This window comes from Anser brachyrhynchus (genome assembly GCF_964034855.1).
Source record: "Anser brachyrhynchus genome assembly, chromosome: 10".
NCBI classification, from domain to species: Eukaryota; Metazoa; Chordata; class Aves; order Anseriformes; family Anatidae; genus Anser; species Anser brachyrhynchus.
In genome coordinates this window covers 1,974,295-2,002,224 of record NC_137705.1, presented here as the reverse complement: position 1 = coordinate 2,002,224, position 27,930 = coordinate 1,974,295, and the positions used below count along the sequence as shown (strand labels likewise).

Here is a 27,930-nt window from a genome sequence, read left to right as displayed (position 1 = left end):
GAGCAGGAAGGCTTCCCTCCGCTTATCTCCGAGCCTTGGCACGTTCCCAGTGTTGTGGCACAATGAAGCTGGTTTTAAATAGCGATAAGATCTTTCCAATATACAGAATTACATATTTGGGTTTTGGTTTTTTCTTTCTTTCCCCTCAAAGCATTTTTTTCCCAGAATAAAAAACGCCACCGATTCTAGGCAACATCTTTAATAAAGTGTTCATTCCTTCTTATAGCAGAAATGCGCCTTTTAGAAAAGTAGAATCTATTAAGAGCAACAGGGAAATACATTTTTAATACAGCGATGTTAATTAAACATTTAGTAGTAGTAAAATAGCCTTTAGAATAGAAAATATTTAACATAGCTTTCAACATGGTGGTGTGTTCCCGAATCCTTTCTTTCTGCTGCTAGAATGACGTGTAGTGTCCATCCCCTCCAGAGGCTGATGCTCCTGGAAGGCGCCCCAGGTGCTCTCCAGTACTCGCCTTTCCCTGCGAAACACAGAAGCGGAGAAGTACCTGGCAAGCCACGGATGTGTAGTGACCCCCACTGAGTTTACTACAAGAAAACAGTGCTGGGAAGGGGTGGCATTAATGCAAAAATTGTGTTACACCAGCACATTTTTCACTGTTGCCTCTCGAAGCATCTGACAAGACGGCCAAGATCGATCCCTTCTACACGCAGGCAGCTCAGAGGCCTGGCAGGGGTCGGCCACCCAGCTGAGACAGGACAGCCCTTCTGGGATGGGGCTTACTGCGGGGCCAAGCGGGGCTGCGGTTAGCACAAGCCCTGCCCTGGCATAGCAGTGCCTCCGGCTGCCACGGTCAGAGTGAGTGAGAGTGCAAAACACTTTGCAAAAGGTCTGAAATAGGTTCAGATCCCCAAACGAGGTAGCTGTCAGTACACCCCCTTCCTCTCCTCCCTGCTGCAATTATTCTATTAAATGAAGTTTTTGTTTGTTTTGAATAGAGAGAACAGTTTCTGAATTTCCTTTTTTAGGCCTTAGGGCTCAGTTACATTTACCCTATTTTCACTTTAGTGATCTGGTTTTCAGGTAGAGTCATTTGTCAGCCCCAGTTTCTAATGCCATTTTTGCAATTTGCAAGTCCCCCAAATAAGCCTACACCGTGTCCAAGAGAAATTCCAAGGAAGTTGCCAGTGTTTTTCCATCAGTAAGAGTCTTAAACCTAAGGAGATGCTTCATGTTTTATTCAAGTGTATAGATCTCTAATCATCACCGTGAGGATTACCACCCCTCACTTGCAGAAGGCACTTTCTAAAGAAGAGCAAACACCACACCAGAAAAAGCATGTTCCTGGATCTGATTTTCAGTGCAACCAGGATGCAAGGTGAGAGCCGCACTGACTGCCCCTGTGGACAGTTGTCTGCCTTCAGTCTTCACCTCTCCTCAAACTGGTGACTGTGCCTCCGGCAAGGTCACAGAGGCAGGAACTGCTTCAAATTTCTTTTAAAGCTCTCAAATCTATAAAAGTCCTTGTTTATGGGATTTGAGTGTGGAAATTCAAACCATACATAAAACTCTCTCTTAAAGATCTTTTCCAAAGGATCTACAAAACTTAACCTTTTAAAATACAATCAGCATGGTTTTGCTCAGTTTTGCGCCAGCGTAGCTCCAGGACGCTCCCACTGAAACCAACAGCAATAAAAAGGTCAGTCGGGATAGAAATCCAGGCCAGGTTCCCCAAAGATAAATACAGGAAGCTTCCAGCGATGGTGGCTAGTGCTGGATTCCCTGCCCCACAGGAACGTGAAGGGTTCTTCCCTTCTGTCTCAGCAGCAGGTGACGTTCCCCGCGTCTTTTCGTCCTTGGGTGCAGCGCAGCCGCTCAGCCCCAGCGCGAGAGCTCCTTTGTCACTGCAGGTCCGGCAAGGCGTCTGCCGCGCAGCGGAAGCCCAGATTTGAAGCGGAGCTGTCAGGCGTGTTCTGACTGCGGGCTGCACAACGGTACCGGTAGCAGTAGGACTGGAGAGAAAAAGGGGAAACGGTAACTTTAGAGCCCGCCACAGCTCGTGTTCCCTTAGGCAGAAGTGTTAGTGACACACCAAGACATTCCAAACGCCGCTGGAAAGACAAACGAGCTGGTACGGATCAAAATCGCTGTGCTAGAGGTAAGGGAAATGTTACTACAAAGAGACCAGCTGCAACACATACAAAGGGTAGTTTGAATGGCACAATGTCTGAAAACAGAGGAGTAGGCTAATAACGTATCCTGGTCTGGGCAAAAGCTAAAATGACCATCGTCAGTGCCCTACTCTGCATCAGGGTACCAGGGGGCAACTGAAAATGAGCAGGTACCGGCACCTGTTAGAGAGAGTTTGGCTGAATGAGATGAGGAAAGAAGAAAGGAGTTACCAGAGAGAAACTTTTTCGCACCATTCCTCTGGCTAGTGTTTTTTGGATATTTGTAACGGAGATGTAATCTGGTCTGGTGGCTGTAAAAATTATTAACACTTAGAATGAAGCCACTGCTAGAATGATGCAATTGCTTTTCAGATACTCCTAGTAAAAGCTATGAGCAGCCCTCTCCCAGAACGGGCTGCGATCACGCCGCAGCTGCCTCCAAAACCGAAGGCAGGAACCACTGCCACTTCATCTCTGCGTGCGCCAAGGGAACGACGCCGTCCGACAGCACCGGTCCTCGCACTGACGTGTGTAGGTGGGCAAGCTCAGAGCTTTCATTCTGCTGGCAGAACTTGGTGCTTCTGCGAGGGGCGAGTTAGATCAAAAACGGCACCTGAAACAATTCCGGTAAGGACCACTGCACCCGTAGAGCTCCAAGCCTGTGCGAGTCACTTTGAGAAACGCCGTTAGCTTACAGCCAGCCGAGTGCTTTGCTGTTACTGCACCGTATCTGGCTGAGGCTCTTTGTTCCTCTCCTCCAGCTGCAAGCTCCTGGCCTCCAACAGAAATGCCGCTGTTCCTTTCCGGCTGGTTCAGCTGCATACGGTCAGGCTCCGAACCACATTTCAGGAACAGTTGAGTTAAAAGGCAGACACCCCCCCCACTCTGGGGGGCTGGGGGAGAACAGAGGGTAGTGCGTGTTTCCCCCACCCCTTTAAATAAAAATCCCTTCAGAAATTCGGGTGTAGCTACTCCAGCAACTGTCCTTGCACAGCCACGAGGGCAGTGACAGCTCGTGGTCAGGCGGCCGTCACTGAGAAGCGCGCCGTCCCTGCGGAGGCAGCGGGTCACTGATGTTTCTCCCCAAGAGCATCTCCATCTAAGGAGACATTCCAGCACCAGTTCCTCGCTCGCCCTGCTACCGACACAAAGCCGGAGAGCAGCAGCTGCCCTGAACAAGAAGGGGGCATGTTGTTGCTGTCGCACGCGGCAGAGGTCTGCCCCTGAACTTCAGCAGCACGCTATTAGGATGCAGAAGCTGAACTATTTTGAAAATAAAAGTATGCGCTACGTTTATGTGTAAGAAGGTACACACTTTGTCAGCTCCAAGAGGTAGAAGAGCCATGAGTCTGAACAGATTTTTAGGCAGCTAACGAAAAGCCCTTACACTAATAGTACTTGGTGATTTTTTTTTTGCCTTGGTATACAGCCTAGTTTCATCACCTACAAAAAACTCTAGGACAGACTAGAATCTTCAGAAGCCTTTAAACTGGGTCGCATTATTCAGCACTGAAGATGAGTCTATTTGAGTGTTAATTTAATCAAAACTGCTAATTAACATCTGACATTGATTTCACCTAAGAAGGAAGTCAGTGTAGAAAATGGGACCTCACTGTAGGAAGATTTAATCTAATTATGAGGATTGTTTGCCAGCAGCAGGCTTTGCAAGGGAAAAAAAAAAAAAGAACAGAACAGCTTTAATGAGAAAGGAGATGTACAGTGAGCATCTTCTCCAGTACAGTGTGAACGGAGTTTGAAACATGATTTATGTTCATGAAAGTAGCTTTGCAAAACATATCCCGTATTTTCCAGTAGAAGTTAAACCAGAAACACATGAAAGGCTGTTCCATGTGGTGGTACCCAGGCTCTCCAGAAAGGATTTCAAGTCTGCTATCATGGAAGCAGAAGCATTTAACTCCCAGCCATCCTTCTCCAAATTTATTATTTATGGAGAAGGACGTATATTATTTTCCAAAGGAAATTCTGGAAATAAGTTAGGGGTCCTCCACGATCAAAAAGTATTTTCTAGGGAGGAACAGCCTAGGAGTGGATGGAGCAGCCCCTACGGCACACTCAGAACCACGTGAGAAGTACTGGTACTCGCCACGCTACCTTGGCTGTTCTCCCAGACACCAGGCGTGCGTTCAGACCTCACTTTGTAGGCTTCAGTTTGAGTTAAAATTTGCATCGAACAATATTTGTGCTGTTTTCCAGGCTGTCGTGCCAAGCCTGGTGACATGATAAAACGTACTGAAGTTTTTGAATTTCAGATGATAAAAGGTCAGTTGCCTTTTACACTGAGCTCTATATTTAGCTCCATATAATACAAAGGAACATTTATCTACAACTGGGATCTACTGAACAAGCAGTATCTTGGTCAAGTTGCTTTCAGTTTCCCATGCAACCAAAAACTCTGCAAGTCAGAGCTGAATAAGCTTCAGTTTTCCTGGGCAACAGTATCTATGCTTACTTCCTCCTTGCCACAGAGACATCTGTCTCCTTCCAGAAGGAAACTAGCACTATCTGGTGAGCACAACAAAACAAACACCTATATAGCTTTGTGCAGAACGCTTGCAGCTTGCTGGCGAGGCCTGTCTCTAGCTGCTGTCACATACTGGATGCCCTGGATACCTTCAGTTTAGTCTCATAACATCAAAAATAAGTGGAAATGGCTGGAAAGCAGAAACTGCTAACAAGCCAATGGTTGAACTGACGGATTCTGCTGCAGGCCCTCTCGCCTTACCTTGTGGCACATGTAGGATCCGCCCTTCTTCACTTTGTCGGTCCCTGAGGCGGGCCCTTTCTGTGGGGGAGACAACAGCGGTTAGCAGCCACTCGGAGACCAGTCGCCAACTACAGGGTGAGGGTACAGAGCTGTAGGAACAGGGAGAGGGACAAGGAGCACCCGTGAGTATTCAGAGTGAACAACAAACTTCAGCCGTGTCTGAACAAGGCAGCTTGAAGTGATCAGATGGTGAAGGCTTTGCAGGCAGGTGAGTAGATGTTCTCCCCCTCTGCTACTGCAAAATTTCACGTTCCAGTTGCAACCTACCTGCCATGAGCGCGTTGCCTGTTTCTGTAAAGCACCTGGTAATAGGCTGTAAAAAGCACAGTGGCAATCATGAGAGCAATCATCTCTGAAAACAGTTCTGATTTTGTAGCCTCAGACAGGTTATGTACCTTCACACACCAGCCTGCACGCTCAGGGGAAGCTGACTTGGCAGCTCCACTGCTCCGTGTCGGCTCCGCAGGGCGCTACACAAACACACCCAAGGCCCTGCCTTCATCGCCGTGCGGCCCCGTGAGCCTCTAAGAACGCAGAGCAGCTCCGTTTTTCTAAGCACAGCTATGCGGATCTGTGGCCAGTTCGAGACGAGGGGCTGCAATATCCGATGCTTGGTGTTGATTCTCTTCCCAGTCCCCAGTGCAGACTCACAACACAAGTCAGAGACTGCGCTGCGAGGCAGTCTGTAACGTCTCCCAGTCACTGGGTACTAAATTTGTTGTTATGTGGGGCTGTGACAGCTAAAAAGGTCTGCAGAAAGCACTGCACTTACGAGCAACAATTTTGTAATTGCAGGTACGTTTGCAGGGTAATGTACGTGATTTATTTAAACTGCTTATGAAATTGGCCCTAGAATTGCTTTAACAAGGTTATTTCACAATTCTTTTTCAATTCCAACTCCAAATAATGGCCCACTAGTTCAAGGAGAAAGCTGGGCTTCCTTGATAACACTCTTCTGCTAGCTAGGTGATTCTGTGATTTGACACACTTATTGCACAGGTGAGCAATTCTCCCACTGCAGTCCTTTTAGCTGTGAAATAGTTACTACTGCAGTCATCCTTAACATCAGACTGCTGCGAGACTTGGTTTCCAGTATTGATACCGAGCGTTCTTACATGCTGCCTACAGTCCCTGTGCATTGAGAAACTGCTTTTAGGAAGGAGCCAAAGTGTCCTATAACATGACAAACAAGATCAAGAAAATAAACGGTGTTTTATCAGGTAAGTGGCAAGCAAAGCCTGAAAGGTAGTACAGCCACTAAGAAGCCTCTCAACATTTACATGTATTTTTATTCTGCACATGCCTCAAGAAAAAGGCCTTGACCAATATAAAACTACACTCACTGAAGGAAATTTTCCCCTCTAACACCTCCTGAATGCAGGACTAGTTCCCCGCTAGGAAGGGGGTCCTTTGGGAGGGGATTGCACAGAGAAAAGCAGCGCCCTCAGGACGCCAGCTGCCCAGTTTGGTTACCCCTGGTCACCGTAGTCCTCCCCCTGTGGAGGCGTACAGCAGTCCCCCTTCCTGCTCCTGCATTACCAGCATGGAAGTTCCAAACACACCGACACAGGACAAGCATTCATAACACTGAGTAAGATCCACGGGGACTCCCAGAAAGCCCCGAAAGCTGATGCTGGTGCTACAGAAGCTCTCAGCTGCACCCACTGAAAGTGACTGCTCTAAGAGCCTTCATGACGAAGCCTTCCCATTCTGGACCTTCAGCAGTCTCACATTTAGTGCAAAAGCTTTTATGAGAACTGGTAGGGAAAAAAAAAAAAAGTTTGGCCTACTACATTGAACATCCTACAAATACGCGAGGAAAAACACACCCACGTACTGTGTCCTCTGATTTCCGCGCCTGGGTGCTCCCCCGCAGGGCAGGCACACTCCTTTTCCAAGGTCTCTGGGAACCGACTTCCAAACCTTGCCTGCAGATGCACTGAGCCCCGCTGTACGATAAGCCACGAAGAACAAGCACAATCAACTCAAACAACCTGTTAATCTCATTTTAAGGGAAGCCAGGGTACAGCCAGGCATCAGAAAACTGACCTAAAAAAAGCCACATGAGAACAAGACAAACCAGAAAACAATGGAGCTGTTGAGCAGGATTTCCCATTAAAAACTGCAGTGCAAACACAGAGCAGTGATCTTTGCTGTTCGCTCCGAAACAGCTCCTCTGAACGAGGAGGGGTGTGCTAATTTAGGGTGAGAAGAAGGTTTGTTGTCCAGCTACACAGCTACAACTGCTGGAGCATACAGTAAAAGTCCTATATGGTCCTATACCTGGCAAAGAGGTTTTGTTGTTTTTTTTTTTAAACCACTGTTATAGAACGATATAAATCTAATACTTTGAGAAGACAGCAAACAACTTACAAAACACTTTCAGATGTCCCAGTTTATTTTTTGCTCTTGGTCATTATTTGTGAATGCAAGCCAATGAATTACAGGAAAAAAGCATGCATAAAATTCCTTGTTACACTCCTTGTTACCAACCCACAAAATAGCCAAAATCTCTCCAGTTCTAGAAGACGGAAGGTTTCAGATGTTATACTAAATGTGTTAAAAAAATTAAAAAAACCTTTCACAAAACTGACCCTCTAGAAGAACACCTCGTCTTTTAGGCAGAAGGAACGTATCCTATATATAGGTTACATTGACTTGTACTCTGGAGAGACTTAAGAGATTGGCTCTGATAGATATGGTGCTAATCATTTTTAATGACTCAGAAGATACTGCAGCCTGGCTATTTTGGGACAGCTTTTCACATTATGACATTCAGTTTCTTTATCCATTTAATCAGAAGAACTCTTTGGAATTCACTTTGGAGGGCCTGGCCTCAGACCCTAGATCCTGACACTTGGCTTCCCGATTGAAAATAACTAACAGCATCCTTATTGACACCTCCTTGTTAAATCCCTTCTGAAGCGTTCGGGAAATGTTTGTGCTGAATTTAAAAACCTAAACTTAAGAGACTGTGAGTTTGCGTAACACAGCAAAATTCTGAAGTGAAATAACTCGTTTGTCACCAGCACCTTAATTCAACACAGAACATATGCAAGGCAGGAGCTGGTGTTTGAAAGAGACGGGTGTGTATTTATACATTCAAGAGAATCCATCCAATACAGCTTTTCATTATTACTGAATTATTACAGAAATGGGTAGAAAATTTGAATGATCGTGAAATTTTCAAATTGCATCATCTGACTTATTTGTACACACTGAGAAATAGCACCTGGCGATCCCACACTGCCAAGGTTCCAAAGGAAAGGAGTGTTGCTGCCTTTTTTTTTAAACTATTGCTGAACTGCTATGCCTGCCTGCCAACAAGAAGTAAAGAATGGCCCATCCTATTTCTTTTAAATCGAGCAACAACAACAAAAAAACCTACATTCCCAACATTTCAGTTATTTGGGAAGAGATGTGTAAATATATCATCTGATGCATAGCTTAAGCCACCAGGAAGACCTGAAGGATCTTATTGGGATACAATAACTTGAAATTGGCCACAACCACTGCATAATGTTCATCATGCACCGTATGGGATTAAACAACTTTCTATTTGTTCTGGAATTATCTACTGCCAAACTTGCTTCAATACTAGGAATAAAAAACGTGATCGGTACACATCAGGTCTCCAGTTTCTCCACCAGGGTGATGAAACTGCTTGTACAGATCTAGGGCAATTTAGACCCCAAGATGAGCCCATTTTCTCATGCTGGCAACATCCTCCTGGAAGAGCAGGATGTCAGCCTCTGCTACGTACTGACCAGCAGAAAAAGTTTAACAGGCTCCTCAAGCTGCTTCCAACTGCTGACTTCTCAGACAGGGCTGTGATCACGTCCAGCGTACCAGACAAAGGCAGCGTATCACACGAGACCACAGCATGGGGATACTCAAATCCTGCAGCAACAGATAGCTCCTGCCCAGAGAGGTTTAACTCGTTTTCTCATTACAGATAACTGTGTCTGAACAAAACAAGCTCTGTGAGAATGGAGCAGTTCACTTCTCGGATTTAGTCATCCTAGATAAGTGAGAGAGAAGGGGATGTAATATTAGAGCTTGAATCTACTGAGAGATAGCGCATGAGAAACCCCACAAACAAAGCTTACCCTGCTGGGCCTCTTTCTCTGGCTGCCACAAAGAAAACAAAAGATTAACCCCATCAAAGCCCAGCACGCTACTTCTACCCATAAGCGTCAGCTTTATTACATGCCAAGTTTTAAATGAGCTAGTAGAAGGCATTAAAATAATTCAGAATGGTTTGTTCTCCACCTGGAGAAGGAATTAAATAGCGCAGCTTGTAGCAGCAAAACAACCCTCTCGCATTCTATTTATTTTTTTAAAACGTAATTCCACTGTATTGGCAAATTATTGGTCAGCTTGGAAGGATTCAACTGCTAACCAATTGTGGAGGTTTGTCCAAGAAAATAAATAAAAAGGCACGACTACACTACTAGTGCAGTGCTGATGACTTGTGGTGTGATACTTGCTGATTCACCAGAACACAGCCCACCCCACACAGAGAGGAGCAAAGCACAGTATGACTCTAAACAGCAACCAGACCAGAGTACCAAGAGGGAGTTCTAAACCTCACATGATACCAATAAAATACTTACAGGGTTATGAGCTTCCTCTGCTGAATGATGAACAGCCCACCAGTCAGACGTCCATTCCCAGGCGTTTCCTACAATGTTGTACAAGCCATACCCATTGGGAGGAAATGCAGTGACCTGCAGAAGATAGGTAGCACAAATGCAAGTTCCTTAAATCACGCCACGTTAAATAAGGTTTTTAAACCTGAAGACCTGTCTGCTGAAGGCACGTTCATCTCTGCCAAGAACACCTGCCTTCGTATCTCAAAGCCAAACAAGCTGGTAGTGCAGAACTATAATACTTTTACATACTCCATTTAAATAAAACTGAATGAAAGAATGCACTGGTATCACCCTCTGTGTTCTCAGCACCGTGTTTCTGTGATGGCACACGGCATCTTCTCATTGGTTTTGATCCTCTAAAGAGGGGCACTGTTTGATCGCAGACCTGCACACAGCATTTGTATTCTAAACTGTGTGCTCATGCCTCTAACTTCCAGATTCCAATTCCCTTTCCCACCTAAGAAAAGCAAGAGCAGCTGTCAGCTCACACGTACAGATTTCTCCGCTGATTAAACTCTCTAGACTTATTTTGACTGCCACATAATTTATGCACAAGCTTGTCTTTAAAAATTCCACTCCATTGTTTGCCATATCGGACAGACTCAGCCTTTCCAATAAGGGAAGTTTCATTTCTTTTAAACTATTGTACAATTTTGTAGCCTTGGGAACACCTAACCAAAAATGAGAGCTAAGAAGTTTGCTATGCCAAATGTGGAGGCAGAAAATATTTCAGCATCTTACTCAAAAGTTACTGGAGACAGGGAAAAGAGGTCAGTTTGAGAGGAACTAGAAGTTAAAACGAAGGTAATCTTTACTTTTCAATTAAACTTTTAAAAAGTGTCCCTTGGTAATAGTCAAGCCTGCAGTGAAATATATTGGAACTTGAAAATATAAAGGTGAAGGAGTACAGTAATGGAAAACATCTGCTGTTCACTGTGTTCAACACAGGCCTCAATTTTAGGAAGAAGTTTGTTTCCGTATGATAATTCACGTTGAGACACACTTACTGGTGCAGTTCCTTTGTACCCATCTTCTGCAGTGTTGTTGCTTGGGAACACTCCCTGCCAGATATTAGCATAGTGTTGGCCTTTTGGCTGAAGCTTGTTGCCCCAGGGGAAAAGCCTGTTAAAAGACAGAAAAACAGTTGTCAAACTTATCTTTTTTTCCTTCAATAAAAATAAAACACCTTAGCCACCCTTACTCTGGGGAAACTGTTTGTATTCCAATTCAGTGTGTACCAGCATCTACCAGAATTAAAAGTTAACGAGGTTCTGCAAGGACAACATGTACACGGAGGAAGGGAAGGCAGCACTTGCCAGCGCTGCCCTGTGCAGCATGCAGTCCAGGACACAGGAAGGAGAATACACAAACTTGTTCACCTTGTCTTCCTCTTCTCTCTAAGCCCACAGACACCTAACAGGGGTATCCACTGCCCCTAAAGCTGCTGTGAAGCACCACACTTATTTACTTCTCCAGCTCTTTGGCAACTCTTTCAGCCTTGGCGCTAAGCCCCTTTTTTATCTTCCATCTCTTACGTGCGATACCAGCAGTCCTGCGTCCTGGCATTGTCACATCTCCTCTGCTCGGCTCTTTGCATTCTTTCTCTGTTACAGACCTTGGATGACAAAACACCCCTCAGGTATTTATGGAAACCAACTTACCTAAAGGAATGTGTTCACAATAAGCCTGTGTTATATTTTCCACAGAAACACATCCTGTACAAGAGACATGCAGGGCAATAAAAAAACCTCAAGGCTTTTCCCAATCTAGTAAATATCAGTTTTACATACTACCAGAGACACATTAGTGGCATTTACCTATTCTCAAGGCCCCCTCGACAGCTGTATTCCCATTCAGCCTCGGTTGGTAATCGCTTCCCCGCCCATGTGCAAAACGCCACAGCATCGTTCCAGGAAACGTGAAGAACCGGATGATCCATTCTGGGGAACAAAACAAACGGGACAAGATCGTCAGCAGAACCGGGCAGCCTCACAGCCACACACCACAGGCACTCGATGAAATTCTGAAGAGCTGGCCACAAAGCACCGTGAGGCAGCTCACAGCCTGGCTACTCATCAGGACTGGACAAGTTACGATAGGTGAGATGAGCGTCCTTACTCCTACCAACACCATCTTTTGCAGCTCCCAACCCACGAAACAGCAAACTGCACGAGTTTAACAAAGCTTTTTTCTTTTGGTGTTTCAGGCAGCCCACAGCTTACACAAAGGCTCCTTTTGTTTCTTTCCTTTGTTCTTTTCCTTTTTGTTCTTCCCTTTGGTTTGGTTTTAGGACTGCATTCGAATCCTGGCTTCCCTTTCCACAAAGGCTGAACGAACGCCTTGTCATGAGGACCCTCCCCATCCAAGCCCCCAGCACACCAAGTCACTTCAAGAGCTGAGGGCACTGACCCAGAAGACAGCCTCAGAGGGCTTTCTATTAACTTGTCTGTTCTGCCTCATTTAACGAGCCAGTCTAGGCCTGCTCGGCCGTTGTAGTGCTTCCACACGACGAGCTCGCTAGCAGCAGTACCAGGCCAAGTTTGTACAACACCAGATTTGCGTGGCAGGTTTCCAGATCTCATGTGCTGACTGTGACCTAAATTTCTCAACCTCCCCTAACAATGCCTCCTGATACTATCTCTATTTTTGCCTCAGATAAGTCTTTCATTGCCCTTGGAGAAACGACAACGGACTTGTTACCAAGCCGTGCAGGCAGCAGATGATGTTACACTAACACGACCCTGTCCTTAAGGGACTCCGAAACATGCCAGTATCTACTAGATCTAGGCTAGGGAGGCTGGCTATTTCCAGCAGCGGGTTAGAAACTTTAACTAGGGAAGCAGTTAGCGTCAACTTTGTTGTCACCCGCCTAGTGAAAGGCGTGCAATATATATACGAGGTCCCAAACGAGGACAGTCACATCCAAGCACACAGTAACGTGCACAACTGCAGCAATGGCTCTCAACATGTGCAGCCCAGAGCTACTTCTGCAGCGTCTGCCTAAACTACCTGAGAAAAAATGGAGCATTTTCGTTTTCTAGGCATAGAATTCATTCTACTTCTTAACCAGAAGCGATTGTATAAAGATATCGATTAGCAGGTCTCTGAGTTAACACTAGCAAGGCACGACACTCACTGTAGACTGCTCGGAGTACATTTTTCCCAAAGCATTTAGCTTCCAGATAAAGTAACAACTGATTCTGCATGATAATCAGCCCACAAAGTCAGAATACATTAAAAACACAGAACTCTTTAGTCATCTGCTGCCAGAAAGACAGGCCTCTGAATCCCAGATGGAAGACACTACACGCACCGCTCAAGTGTGCACGCAGCTAGCAGTTGCTCTTCACCTCCACAACCAGATTTGCACTGAATATTCCAAACAAACCCTTAAAAGATCAACTCTTCTACTCATATTTATGTACCAGCAGTGGAACACACACACTGAAGCACATTTCAGTATGGTCTCTTTTACCCTGGGGTGGAAAGTAATTACAGATATGCTTGAAATACTGCTGGGACATTAGCCCTACAGCCACTGAATGCTGCACACAGTGCACTGGAGGAACTGAAAATGGCCACAGGAGCAGCAGCAAGCAAGTAACTAATCAAAACCCTTTGTTGCATCTTGGTTCTTGGCGCATGTGTACAGGTTTATTTACAACAAGCATTATTTATATATTTATATTATAATTGAACGGCCATTTACAACTTACCTGCTGACGATATTGGAGTCAGGCCCCTCGGGGTGCTTCCAGTTGGCCCCCTTCACAGGCAGCCACCAGGGAGCAGCTGCAACCTGAAAAGGGACAAGAATGGCCAGAGAAGACCACGTGAATACCCAGCTACAGGTTATTCTGAAACCAACACAACGTGGCAGCTGGCCACAAAGCTTTAACTCACAGCTCGAGGCTCTGCCTGTAGCTAACTGACCCATTACATCCCGAATCATCCCCGATGAACCAGGCTGATCACTTGATCCATGTTACAGTGACACTGGCCAGGAAATAGCCGAAGGTATGGAAAAACACAAAGAAAACACCACCCAAAAACAAGGGGGAGGGAGACCAAATGCTGAGCATACTGAAACAAGGGAGAGGGAGACCAAATGCTGAGCATACTGTCCTCTGGCTGCCTCTCCTTCCCTTCCAGATTTTCTCACCTGCAGGTCTGACACAAGCCAAGGCTTGTTCCGTTGGAAGGCAACGTCTTCAGCGCACTACCTGTGGTGGACCGCACTGTCCTCTCAGAAATTCAAGTGTAATTCTTCACATCTGAAAGCCTACGTCAAGTACATCTCAGGTGGCAGTGCATGAAAGAGTTCATCTAGAGCATTACAGTTGTACTTGGGCCTTTCACAACATTACATGCACTGTGCATTTAAACCACTTAGCATCCTGGCTGCTTTTGGTCTGGCACATACTGCAGAGATTATAGAGGACAGCTTTGGCCTTGAGAGGGTTTTCATCTCAATTATTTGCTCCCTGGAGTCAGTGTTTTGGAATAACTAAAACAAAATCCTGATGACATCCTTTAACTAGGGTCAAAAACACGCATCTTGCGACACATTCGCTTTCCAGCTATTTTAACTCAGTAAGCTGAGTCTGAATTCTTGGCTATCAGCCTCCAGAAGGTGGAGACAGAGGTGACACAGAAGTGAAACTTTTTTTTTCTTTGTAAAAAAAAAAAAAAAAAAAGTTGTCTGCTGAAGTTCTCCTTGCAAACAGATTATTGTGTAACAATGTAAACAGAGGGCTTCACTAACCAAAAGTCTCAGATTTGGTTTTGCAAAGCCAAGGAAGTATTCGTTAAGAATTTCTTCTACTGTGCTTACTTCCAAGCTGAGAAGGTCATTGCACAGCACATTTAACTCTTGACTTCTAGAAGGAGGCTTCATTCTTCAACAGTGAAGAGCATTGAACATAATTATTTGTGTTAGAGAACCAGGAGTCATCTCCGACATACATTAGTTAAGAAAAAGTCTCGTCCAAACCTCAGATCTCTCACTTCAATGTTTCAACAAAAAAAAACATGAAGTGCCTAGGAAATAGAAGTGCTACTAATACACACACACACAGAGCACCTTATTTTTCAAACATGCAATCCAGTCTACACTAAAAATAGCTCCCATGGCAGCTTTTCCCCCTCCTCCTATCGTCACAGGACGGTTTGCCCCCAGCAGATGCCTGGGTACCTTACCTGAAGGCTGGTTGTTGTCAATCAATGGCAATCCTCGACTGAAGTATTTGCTCTCACTAGAAACTCCAGCTTTGTTACTGAGCATTCTAACCCAAAGATGGGATTTCCATTCAGCTGAGATCCTCTCATAGCACTATCCTAAAGCCTCAGAATGGCCAAGCTGCTAAACAGATGCTGCAGTTAATAGGCTTCGAACTAGGCTGATTTAACCAATTCCCTGTATATTATGAGGTTTAATCTACACTCAAGACACGACAGAAATCTGAAGCCAGAATCTGACATCTCTTAACGGAAAAAAAGAGAGCCACAGCACTATTTGGTAGATGTTCATGTTGAATATGAAATATCAGCAGTAAAATTTTATCCTGATAGTTATTAAACACAAGTTTTGTGTTTTGGGGTGTTATTTTTTTTTCAAATTACACTTCTAGTTTAGGGGAAAAATCTTTGCAAGAGACTGCAAAGACTTACACTTTAGAAGACTAATTATGGAAAACATTTTCATTATGCAAAAGAAAAAGCAGATGCTTTCAATCAAAATGGTTTATTTTAAACCGAGGAAAATATAGTCTCTCCGCTTGAGAGCACTACGCGTGCAGATCTTCTGTTTCTGGCTCTGATGAACTGAACGCCAAATGGCTGCCAGTCTTTGCAGAACACCCAGATCTTTAGAGAAGTTACACACACAGTACTAGGACACCGACAGCAGTGACAGACTACATACAGACTGCAATAATTAATTGGGAACTAATTTAAGTCAGCCACCAACAGCACTGAGTGCGCGCCAGGATGCTCCTTCCCAAAGAGGAAGTCACATACCTGAGATGTACAGTCCTTTCAAAAACTTCTCACAAGTCTTTAAAGCTTTTAATTGCTCTAAATCTAATTAGCAGGAAAGCTAATTAGACATAGATATTACAACATCACATTTAGTACAGCAAAGCCCTCCCTTGCCACTAATGAGCTTAGTTACTTCCCTAACGCTGGGCGTTCTCACGCCTCACTCCTAAACACGGGTTCTGGAGACTGGCAGCAGAGCCACTTTGTACAAACAGCAGCATATGCTGCTGAATAGATCCTGAAGAGATGCTAAATTAGAAAAAAAATGGAGCAGAGATCCTTTTCTAGCTCTTTACTGCGTAGCCTATCACTTGTGAGAGAATTGGTTAAACAGAGCAGCTCTGCAAACGTTACACAACTGCCTCAACGCAGACGGAAAGGCAGCTCCAGGAGCAAACCACGCTTCAGAGGCAGAGCAGCTCACTGCTTGGTTTGGTCTGACCCAGCCGAAAACTTGGGATTATCCAGCTCTCTGCTTCAGGATTAAACTTGAAGGACTCCCTGCTCTGCTTGTCACAGACCCTTAGCACTGAAGAAGCGAGAGCCTCTAGGATTACACACCGTGAAGGTGCCTCAACAGTTAACTCCAACCTACGAGCTTTCCGCTCAAATGAAGCAATTTGCACAGCTGAAGCCTTTACTCCCACCAGCAGCTTGCATAAAATTCGAGAAGTTTTAAGTATTCAATTTTCTTATCAAGGTAGGCTGGGATATCCTAACTTTAATTGTTCCATTAACTGCTGGTTTTAAGATTTTTAGACTACTTTGCAATTATCTTGAAGAAAAATCCTTCCTAAATACACACAGAAGAAAAAAAAAGGATAGGGAAACATCAGGAAAGTCGGTTCCATCATCAGCATTATACCATGCTACTGGCACTGCAAAAGCAGTAGGGAAATGTCCTTAAAATAAAATAAATAAATAAATAAATAAATACAGAGAAAGAACTCAACTGAGCAGCTAATTCGGGGTCTAATTCCACTTCTCACACTCAGTCACTCACTTGAAATAGCGACGCTGCAGCTTTCAACACGAAGTCAGGCCCAAACGATCATGAGAAATTCATGCTCTTGTCCAGATATGCAGCACCAAACCCTTTTGATATGCTGCAGCATTACAATATTAGTTTCATGTGATAAGGCCTGCATTCACAGTCCTAAGCAGCATACACCAGGCCAAGATGTGTACCTGAACAACCAACGGTTACTGCACAGCGACAACGTCAGCAACTCAGGAAATCAACTGAAGCTGACTTTCTGATTGAAGAAAAGTCTGTAAAACACCTTAATAATCATTTATTAAAGGGTGGCTTGATAAAAAGACACATCAGTTTCAGAAGGTGAATTAACAGATAGCAGTTAAGTCTGGCTGTGTTAATCACCGTACATCTTTAATTTGCAAAACATCCTCTCGGCTGCAAAAGCAACGTGTGCATAGGCTGGAGGCAGGTAAGTTCTGAAGCATTATCTCTGGGAAATACACCCAATGGACACCCTCATCGCTGTCAGATAAAAGTACTTCTTTAGTAAAGAATATCGTTTTTGGATGAGATTTTACCTTATCCACGTAAGGCAGATACACAGACATCTCTGTCAACTTTTCCTCCTCTAAGCCATATTCTAAACCTTGAACAGCTGATTCATGAACTACTGAAGGAAAAAAATAGAACCTTTAACATTTTCAGTAGGGCAAGGAGTTTAAGAAATAAAAATAAATATTGCACAGCAGATGAGCCACTGGCATTTTCCCTTCAGAAACCACAGGTATCGTATTAGGCTGGGTCCTGGTCATAAGCAACTTTATGTTTATTCTTCTGTATAGTATTAGTGTATCTTCCTAATGTCTCCCAAAAACGCCTTCCGTGGCTGAGAGCAGAGCAGAGACCTTCCTGCCACCTCCTGCACTGTGGCGCCTCCTTCCCCGTGCACTGACAGCTGCCGGCAGAGCTGCCTGTGGGCCCAGCAGCTCAGTCCAGCACGGGGACGAGGACTCAGTGATCCCAGACCCAGCAAGCAGCAGATATTCGGGGTGCTGAGTTAGCACAGCCCCACTCCTGGGGCTGACGTGGACCCCGCGGCATGCTGGCTGTTTGCTCGCACCTACTTCAAGCCCACGGTCAGTGGGGAATCAGCGGGGGGCATGAAGCACAGCCCCCTGCCCACTCAGCTTTGTGGTCAAACTGAGAACACGCCATTCAAAGAGGGATGGCTCTGAGCGAGCCGGAGCCATGCAGCTGCTCCCCTCGGTGCCACAGCCCTTTTCCAGGCGCAAGGAGAAGCCCCGCAGCAGCGGCACGCCGCCCGCGCACCTCGGCCCGCAGCGCTGCCTCTCCCTGCCACCAGCGCGCTGCAAAGGGCACGAGCGTGACCTACTTCTGTGGCGCTCCTCATCCCCATGGCGACTGGCCTGTGTTTAAGTTGGAACAGCTGGAACTGAGGCAGGGAGACGTCGCAATGTAAATACTGGGAGCGCGAGCAGGCTCCGGGGCTCGGCGCGAAGAACGGGTCCCTTGGAGCTGGTTATCGGGGTCGCCACGGCAGCTGCGGAGGGGACTGCAATCTGCACACGCAGCTGTAACTCGTATTTGCGCTCGAAAATACTCTGCAACAGAGCAAACATTCTGTAATTATGTACGTAAGCTGAACTGCAACGTGATTGCCAAGTTCTCCACCAAACCAGTAATTAAGAACGCTGAAACAGCAGCGAAGCAGAGAGCTGGGGTAACCCCCCGGTAACTACCACTGGATCTCACCACCTCCTGCAGTGCTACAGGTCTCGTGCTATTTAGTACATCAGTTAAAGGTTCCTGCCCACAAAAGCTCTAATTACAGAAGAATTACAGAAGAATCTGTTTCGCTCTTATTTTCTGACTTCTGGCCTCCCTCATTAGCTCAGAAATGAAAGCAGTAAGGATTTTTGTTCAATATTAGATAATATTTTGTTTTAATATCACCATTAATATTATAGATATTGCTTGCCTTAAGTCCCAATACTTGTGAGTAGTTTGAGATTGCTGTACTGCAAAAATGAAATGTGGCAGCTTTATAGAATTAGAATAAATAGAGTTTAAGTTACAGAAAGGATTTCATATTTAATTGAAAATGAGCCCTTTACTTTTATGAAGAGACATTTTCCTTCACATGAGGAAAGGTCATTGAATCTCCTTCAAACAGGGTTATACTTCACAGCTGTGTGAGTCCTCCAAGAAAAATAGCCAGAACTATTTGATGCTAAAATCCAGCAAGATTCATTAAGTGCAAGTTTTGGAATCCAGAGAAGCTTCTTTTAAGGAACTGATATTCCTGGTGAGTTCCATCTTTGGAAGTTTATTTTTCAGCCAACATCTAAATCTGCACTCAAGCTAGTCATTTTTTCCAATAACCAAATGAATATGAGCTTTAAGAATGAGGCATGCACGGATACACCTCCAGCCTGAGGCACAGGCAATGCCCCACTTTACAGGGGTAGTTTACACCAATAAATACAGACCAATATTAGCGGTAATTTCCAGTGAGAGCTGCCTGTTGCACATCTCTTAGTCCCAGAAGTGAATGGCATAAGAAAATAGAGATCAACATTTCAACAGCTCCACGTGGAGATTTTTTGAAGCACTGGGGGCTGCAAGAAACAAGCTCACCCACCTCCTCCTTTGGTTTCAGTTTCCTCTGAAAGGCCTCTGAAAGAGCAAGAGCCGAGCCTAGTAGAGGCAAAATTTGCTCTTGAAGTACCAAAGTGTTTGTCAGCTTCTGCTTACGCAGAATATATGCTGACATTTCAACAGTACCAGAAAGTACCAATAACCTACCCAATAAACCACCTGCTCTCCCCAAGCCACAGATCAGCTAGTTACACGCTGACAGAAGGTACATTTTTCACAGCAACTGTTGCAAATGCTAAGACCCCTGTCCTGCAAACAGGAGCATTTCAAATTAGTGAGATGACCGATGTGAAATGCACAATGCTTTCACCGTTTTCAGAATGGGACTCAGGACCTTTGAGTTACAAGCTAGAGGAATTGCTCTAAGTAAGTCCATTTGCACAGCTCAGGACTCCTGAAGAGGTTTCCGTACAAACGAGGGTGAACCCAGCATCCAGTAGCTCTGGACCGACCCGAACTCCAGTTTAATAACGCTTGCTCAAGTCTGCCAGTCAACTGACTTCACTGCATTCCGGGATTAAAATTGAACACCTCCCAAAAATAAATTATGGCTGCAGGTTTGCATGCTGCCGGTCTCTTCATTGCAAAGTCTGTCTGGCCTAGAAGCAAAAATTAATTTTGCTGTCTTCCACAAGCCAAGGATAAAAACGTTCCCACAACTCTCCAGTGAGCAAATTTGACTTATGCTAAACAGCAGCCTCGGTAAGTGCTGTTCTGTTTGCCTTTTTCATGGTGGCCGCACAGCAGCAAAAACTCTTGCAGTTATTTGTAAGAGCTCTTAAACCCCTCCTTGGCAAGTACACCTCAGTGCCTCCTCATTTCACAGACACAGCCCGCATGCTCTCTGCTCTGGGATATGTTATGACGGCATACAAGTGGAATAATAGCACTGGCCATGCATTTCCCCTCTCCGCTTCCTCCTCAACTCAGTCAGGGAAATAAGCGGTCAGGCAAGGAGTCTCATCACAGAATAAGAACAGCAAAACCTCTAAGTGCTGAGGGTGTTTTCCACCCATCTTCCCAACCCCCTCCCAAAAAGAAGGAAAGGAAAAAACCCCTCTGACTGCCAACCCATCGGCAATTCTAGCCTGTTACATCTATGACATGAGAGCCAAGCATCCAAGAAAGGCCACAAGTAATTAACAGCTGCTTTTAACCTGCAAGTCTAAGAAAAGATTTTAATGTTAAGCTATCAAAACTAGTAGGCCCACACAAGAAGCTTCAGTTCTGAAGAACCTTCCCCCATACCCCTAGAAAGTCTTTTTTTTTTTTTTTAATTTGAAGAAGTCCTTGCCAGTTCCACCAGCATCCCCTTCATCCGCTACAGTGCTAAATTCCCACTCTCTGCCACGTTAACACAGCAAACGTAGAAGCCAAAATGAAAACTCAAGTCTCCAGAAATCTAGAACAATTCCGTTTTTGGCTGCTACACCCCTTTTTACTGCTTCCTTCCAGAGGAGGATTAGGTCCCACCTACATTCCAGCAGCAGCAGATATCTGGGAGACCACCTCACCTCCAGGAAACGCACACCCAGAGCTCCAACAATTATTCTATGTGCTAAGCTGTTTGCTCCTGCACCAGCTTTCACCAGCCCCACCTCTGTTCTAGTTTAGCTGTCTGCTTCCTTTCAGGGCCTGTGACAAATTTGTCCAGCTTAAGAGTTGGAGAAGCCAAAGCAGCCAGAGAGAACAAAACCCCCAGACATCCCCCCACCACCCCACGTGCCTCACTCTTTATAGGAGCTGCTGTACACCAGTTGGGTCAGTGTCTTCACTTCCATCTTTCCTCAGTTCTTCACTGTGTATGGAATAAGATTTGCAAAATGCATTCCTATTGCTCTTCCCGTGGCCATCTGCGCTTAGCCCCACTGTGCTTCCACTGGAGAAAAGCCTCCAACCACATCCAGGTTATGAGCACAAAGCAGCACAGTCATTTCCCCCATCAGCTCGGCGCGGGTTTGTTTCAGTACCAGTAACACACAAATATTTGTATCTTATTTCTCCCGGTGATAGCTACGGTTCAGGAAGGTACATACCACAAGCTAAGGTATCAGTTGACTCAGGTACACACTGACAAACGAGCCTTACTCTTCTCTGTTACTGATCATCACGATCTGTTGATGCAGACCAACTTCACGCTATTTATACTTCCACTAATTACATTTTAACAGCTACGCTGCAGCAGCCAAGTTTTAAAATATGTTCACTTTTTTTTGTAAATATTTGAATAGCGTTAGATTTCTTCCGCCATTTTTCCTCCAGCAGGGGCTAGTAAGATTTAAACATTTCAGGCAATCTAACAAGCTAGAAATTACCAGTTTGGCGTTTGGCTGTTTTGTTGTTTTTTTTTTCTATTTAAGCTTGCAGACCCCAGGAAGGATTTGCTTTCACGGAGCCCTTGAAAACCCCCCACTATAGCTGGAAAGCTTCCGTGTTTTATCAGTAAGAAGTTTCCTGCAAGTTGTCTGTAGCAACTTGTTTCTTGAAAGCACAACCTACAGAAAGCTACCAATTCTGCCTCCAGAGAATCTGGAGGTTTGAGAAGCCGACTGCATCACATTCTAACAGTGCACCTCAGAGCTAAGGTCTGCACAGTGCTCTCAAGTTATAATCTCTCATAGAAAACACATCCTAGAACAAGACGACACAGCTGTGACAGGCAGGAGCCCATACAAAGTGCTAAGCGGGGTGTTCAGACATCAGAGGTCTCCCTCCAGCTCCACGGCTACCTGCCCTCCGACCCCTTCTCCTGGTAACAGAGGTGCCGGACTTACTCCTTCACCTTCTCACAGTATTACAACGTTACAGAACGTAAGTCTGACCCCAGGGACAGCACAAAGTGCCAAACTAGAAGGCAGGCAGTGTTCTCAGAGCACTTAACCAAACAATCAGTACAGTCTTTCTCCAGGTCTATCCCAAAGATGCTCTTTATGCCAGTACCTCCCAAAATGACCTAATAAGAAATATGGAAAAACAGAGCAAAAGGACAGTCACTCTAAGTTCACATTTAACAAATACAGAAAAGCTTCGTAAATAAAAGCAGCCAAAGAGACCAATTTGGGCTCCATTCCAGCCTTCTGGCATAATGCTGCTTCTGTGAGCGTTACAGCCAGATTTTAAAGTATTGGCTGACACACCCAGGAAAGCGGCTCCCAGCACCGTATTTGTTTATACAAGTAGCCAAGACTGAACTTATGCTAGAACTCCGTTCAAATAAGAAATAGCCTACTTTAGAGATTTCTGCCTCACAGAACTAAGGCAGAAAAAAGAATGCCTCTAATTCTGACGGCTGGATTTTCTGTGGTGAAGATGGGATGATCCCAGCTGCATTTATACTTCCTTCAACATCAGTTATGCTAGTATTTGGCAAGTCCATTTCAGTCTTCTTAGACCTCACAACACACAAATGCTTATTTTGAATTAGAAGATACAAACTGTTCTCATAATCTTTCTTTCCTTGCAGTAGGAAACCAAACCCCACATTTTTGCCGGTCATTTACTGCACATACTCACATGGAGGTTTCAAGAAATCGTATCAGGCTGTCCCTTTTACCTAACGTAAAATTAAACCCTAAAGTTTCCTCCCCTCCACAAAAAGAACATCATTTATATAGAACTGTGAACGTTCATTACTCAAAGTTACTGCACCATGCACTTGCAAGGAAAATTTTTCTATCCTTTTGGTGAAAATGACGAACTACCAAAACCCAGGTATTCCCAGTTGTTTGTCTGAATAATACTAACACCCACTAAACTCTTCAACTTGTACCTTGGATCAAACAGCGTGCATAAGTAAAACCCAACGAAGAAATAATTTATTCTCAAACTGTCCCACCTCTCTCTTTGCATATCTAGAGATAAGAGGAAGACCAGAGACCAGGCTGCTGATCCCCCATACCCCAGGAAATCCAGTACTTTAGGCCAAACGCTCCTCCACATTTTTGTCAATGGCTTTGGAAAGATCATGCAATTTAGATATTATGGCCATTATCGCTAACACGTTTACCCAGTGACTTCCAAGCAAGTTTTACCCTGCCATGTTACTCACTGCCTGATGGATTTCAGACTTCACTTCTTCACTCAGCATGCCCTCAAACACAAAGGAATCGCCAAATTTCTCTGCCTAGAGAAAGAACAAAAAATTGATCACATTACCAAAGGAACATCCTTAAAATGCCAGTCGCATTCACAGCTTTATTCTACCAAGAATAAGGAAATCCTAACAGTAATTTTGAGTTTACTTTTAAAGAAGCTGATTTGGAATCAAAGGGAAGGCATTTATCTCAGGATGTCATTGATCTTAACAGCCACTGGACAGATGACAGCTCACAGAGCTTCTGCAAATACCTGCAAAACTGTTCAAGAAGCACATTTTGAAAAGAAGGATCCCATTCATCAAATTGCAAGAAGTTTTAGCATCTGACTAATCTTTACACATTTGTTTTTTATAAATTTAAGAGAAAAAAAAAATAAAAGTCTTTTTCCTCTTGCCCAACATAAAAGAGCCAAAGAGGCAAACGGGTTTAGCAACTGAAGGACCTAAGCTTTCAGTCTGACAGAGAGCCACCATCAAGAGCTTTGCTCCCCACAACCTTAACAAAAAAGAAAATACTTCTGGTTCAACAAGATATCTGAAGATTTTTTTCTTCAGCTATTTACTTCCACATTTCATTGTCATTAGAGCTCAGTCTAGACTTCTATTAAAGAAAACCAGGAAGTAGGTTGGCTGTTTACTCTCAGTACGCAGGTAACGTGGACATTATTTAAATGCACAAAAAAACCCAGCTTGTCTGCATTACAAAAAAAATAAAAAAGCTGCAGAATCAGTGCTGATTTTTCCTAACTCTGAGTTTATTTTTCTCAAACGCAGCGTGTGATGGGGTGAAAGGAGAAAGGGCAAGTGGAGCACGCAGCAACACTCAGCACTTCCAGCTGAGGCAGCGCTCCATTCAAATACCTCCGCACATGCACACGTGCTCCTTCCAGAAGCTGCGTGCAACAAGTCCATCCTGTTCAAACTCAAAATCGTTAAGCAGCCTTTTCCATAATTAAGCTAAGAACTTAGAATACAAAACTTGCCATAGATAAAAGAAGCCCTTCATCCATCCAGAACGATCCTGTCTTCCAAATGAGAACCAGTTTATCAAGTGAATTCACAGTGTCTCCTTTGAGACCTGATCGCTTCCAATGCCTCTATTTGCCTAAAAGGCTTGTCAGGGCTTTCTGAAAGCTGCATAGGAACAGTTAACTGTCAGGATCAGAGCCTCAGGCACAGGTGGCTTCTTTCTTCAAAGAGTCTTAGCACATTCTTTCTGAGTCCATTGTTCCCAGAAACGTGCAGAACACTGTTACTATACTTGCATCTTCTTTAGGCAGCAGGGCTTTCTATTGCTCAGCTTATTATCGAGTAGCTGCACTGAATTAGACTACAGAATCCTCAACTATCACAAAATTTTTCAAATCCCTTCGCTCCTGCTCTTCTAAATTAAGGAAAAAAAAAAACCTAACAGCATTGTTGTACTAGTACAAAGATGTCCTAGGACCCAAAGGTCAAGGAAATAAATAAATCCGCGTGGACGTCTTCAGCCACCTGTTAACTTCACCCACGCTGCCTCAGTCACACTGCAGGGAAGGTTTTTAGTTCACAGATCAAGACACTTGCTAAAAGTAACAGTAAGTATCTATCCGAATGCCCTTCCAGACTCCTGGGCAGCAAGGCAAGACAATTTGGTCTCTCCACTACTTACATCCAAACCACTCTAGCATGCAAATTCCAATCAAATACCACACTGTGAGGGCCTACAAAAAGGGTACGTTTTAGCGTGGATTTTGCCATCATCAATGATGACAGAAGACGAAACCGCTCCGCCTTACCTCCGTGAGGTACCCGGTAGCATTCACGAACCTCTCGAACTCCTCGTTGCTGACCTCGTGCCGGTCCATGTAGAAGCCGTTAACGCGCACTCTCCTGGCAGGCCACTCTCCATCCTGCCGGATCTCCGGCTCATCAGTGCCCATCGTGAACTCTCCTCCCGGAATAGCCACCATCTGCAGAGGAAGCAGTCAACACCAAACAGGTTACAAAAATTAAAGACTGACAAGTCTCTCATCGGTCTTACTGCCCCGTTCCCTCATCTTTGAAGGTGTTCTTGGCTTGCAGCAGCGCTTAACTGACGGATGAAAACAGCACAGCAAGGTAACGACATTGACATCACGATCCCCACCCGCCCAGAAAATAACACAAAGCAGAACTTAAATCGAGAGCAAAAACTTTCTTAAACTTAAAACGACCTTAAACTTTAACTGTTTCAGTAAGATGTATTCCCTTTAAGGCTTCAGCCAACTTCCAGGGAACCAAAACACGTTTCCCCTCTGCCTTAGAGGGTTCTTCCTAGGAAGACAAAGGCCCTGAAGGCCTTGCCATACCTCACTGTGCGCTTCCTGAGACCCCGCTGAAGAGCGCAGGCTGAGCAAACCATTCCTCACCCAACAGCTGTTCTCCCAAAAAAACAGGAGCTGCCACGATCCCTGCTCAGGAGCCTGTGCTGGAAGCACAAACGACAGCTCAGGCTCCTTAAAACCTTCCCAGCTGGCAGGCGACGTTTCCGGGGCTAACGCCACCCAAGAGCTACTTCACCGAGAAGCCACCCGACTCCTCACCAGCCAATGAATGCAGTAGGGAAGAAAACTCCCACTGCTTCATTCTCAGTATTCCCAAAGTACCCTCAGTCCCAAACTCACGCTGAACTCAGCCACCTCCCTCTGCTGGCAGCGGATCAGAGGCCTGTGCGTGGGCGAGCACCAGGAAATCCTGTCAGCACTGACAGAGGCGTCCCTTAGGGGAATAACCCAGCGTGCATGATGCCCCAGCACACGCTGACAGGGCGCATGCCCGTCTGTGCCACACACTGCTCTTACAAGGGATTCAAGGAGGTGAGGCAGTGACAGAAAGCAAAGCGAGTACTGCTCGTTCTGAGGGACAGCAGCACTTGGTGCGAGATCCTGACGTTTGGTACGTCAGAAATGCAGGTCTCATAACAGAACTACTCCACGAGGAAAGTTCCCAGTGTAGCATGGTCCTAACGCTACTCCACAAGTGTCATCTCAGTTCTGGCAAAAAAAAAAAAGAAGGCTAAAAAAGAACCTCAAAAAGAAGAACCTCTTTCCAATCCGCCGTAGCTAAAACAACTCCTGGAAGCGGTCCTCAAAGCAAGACTGAAAACTCACTCGGGAAGCGCTGTCTGAAACCGTACGAAAAATTAACTCTCGCTGTGCAGCCTGGCGTTCATTTCCAAACCCTGAAACATCCTGACATTGCCAGGCAGGCACCCTGACAGCCTGCCGGGCGGATTCAGCTAGGAACGCCCCGAGGCTTCCTGACGAGCACCTGCATCCCAGCAGCAGCACCTGGCTTGTGCGCGCAGCTCCGTGTGCTCAGAGGCCCGCTCCGGCAGCGGGGCCCGCAGCGCTGCGGGGCAGCCCCGCTACCACCGGCCTTGCGGTTCCCAGGAGGCGGCGGCACCGCCGCACCCAGCTGCTGCCGAGGCCGGGCCCGATTCCCCTCGCTTCCAGCTGACCGCAGCCGGGTGCGGCCGGCTCTCCGGCTGCCCCCGGCTGCCCGACCCCGCTCCCCGCTCCCCCCGCCGCTCACCGGCCCGCTCCTGCCGCTGCCGCCGCCCGCTGCCGCCGCCACGTAGCGCCGCGCCGCCGCCTCCCGCCCGCCGCCGCGGCCGGCCCCGCAGCCGCAGGCCCCGCTGGGAGCCGGATCCGAATCCGGATTCGAATCCGGATCCGGGTCCGTCCCTGCCGCCAGCAGCAGGGTCAGGGCCAGGAAGAGGGGCAGCGCCCCGGAGCCGCAGGGCGCAGCCATGTTGGGCGGCGTCACGTGCTGCCGCGGTCACGTGGCGGCGGCGCCTTAAAGGGGCCGCGCCTGGCTCCCGGTGTTCTCCCCCTCCGCCTGGGGGCTGCCAGGGGCCGCCTCGGGGCGGGGGGGCGCCCGGCTTCTCCTTGCTTCTTCCTGGGGTCACCGCAGTTCTTGGAGATTTTGGCGCTCCGCCACGTAACTCTTTACGCTGTGGGGAGGTTTCTGCTCAGGTCTGCGCAGAACGGACCCGCTGGGTCCCCGCCACGCTGGAAGAAACTTTCACTCTGTGGGACACCAGATCCCTGCACGTAACTGCACAGATTAGGACGTGGCAGCTAAAAGAAGTACGGGCAGAGCGAAGGGGACTCCTGTCTTGTTTTCTCTTACACTAGTACTGCAACTAGTAAGCAACACTACCCAACAGCGTGGGCTGTATGACATTGTAGCGCGTGCTGGCATCACAGCGCTGGGCACCTTCGCAGGCGTGCGTTCCCAGCAGCTATCAGCAGTCCCTTTTGCCCCGTGATGCACTTAGAAAATCAAAAAAAACAAGCGGACACAAACTTGATAATAACCTGCCCGCATCAGAGCCATGAGGTGCCGGCTGTGCCGTTACGGAGCTCAGGAAAACCAGCTCGTTTCCAGCCCGCTGGGACAGGCTGCCGGTGTATCCTGCCTGCTCGTTCCCATTGCTTGCTTCCCTAGAATTCTTTTTTGCATCTTTTCTGTACTTTCATCAGGAAGGTTTACGCTCCTGTGTTGTCTTAGGAGACTAGATGAAACAATTAAAACGACA

The 27,930-nt window shown here is 46.0% G+C and overlaps 1 protein-coding gene across 4 annotated transcripts; it reads right to left on the bottom strand.

The window, feature by feature from the left end:
* Positions 1–183: 183 nt before the first annotated feature.
* Positions 184–27,175, bottom strand: SUMF1 (sulfatase modifying factor 1). Of its 4 annotated transcripts, none has more exons than XM_080606004.1 (9): positions 26,922–27,173; positions 25,145–25,318; positions 23,319–23,393; positions 13,290–13,372; positions 11,391–11,513; positions 10,581–10,695; positions 9,535–9,648; positions 4,877–4,936; positions 184–1,974 (listed from the first exon to the last, which is right to left on the bottom strand). In XM_080606004.1, the coding sequence occupies exons 1-9, from the start codon at positions 27,138–27,140 to the stop codon at positions 1,864–1,866; spliced, it is 1,074 nt and encodes a 357-aa protein (XP_080462130.1). In that variant the 5' UTR covers positions 27,141–27,173; the 3' UTR covers positions 184–1,863. The 4 variants fall into 4 exon arrangements, 3 of the variants coding, with proteins under 3 accessions (XP_080462130.1, XP_080462131.1, XP_080462132.1); XR_013955558.1 differs by lacking the exon at positions 184–1,974 and adding an exon at positions 6,756–8,939 and having other exon boundaries at positions 4,902–5,007; positions 26,922–27,174; XM_080606005.1 differs by lacking the exon at positions 184–1,974 and adding an exon at positions 5,186–5,231 and having other exon boundaries at positions 4,902–5,007; positions 26,922–27,175.
* Positions 27,176–27,930: the final 755 nt, after the last annotated feature.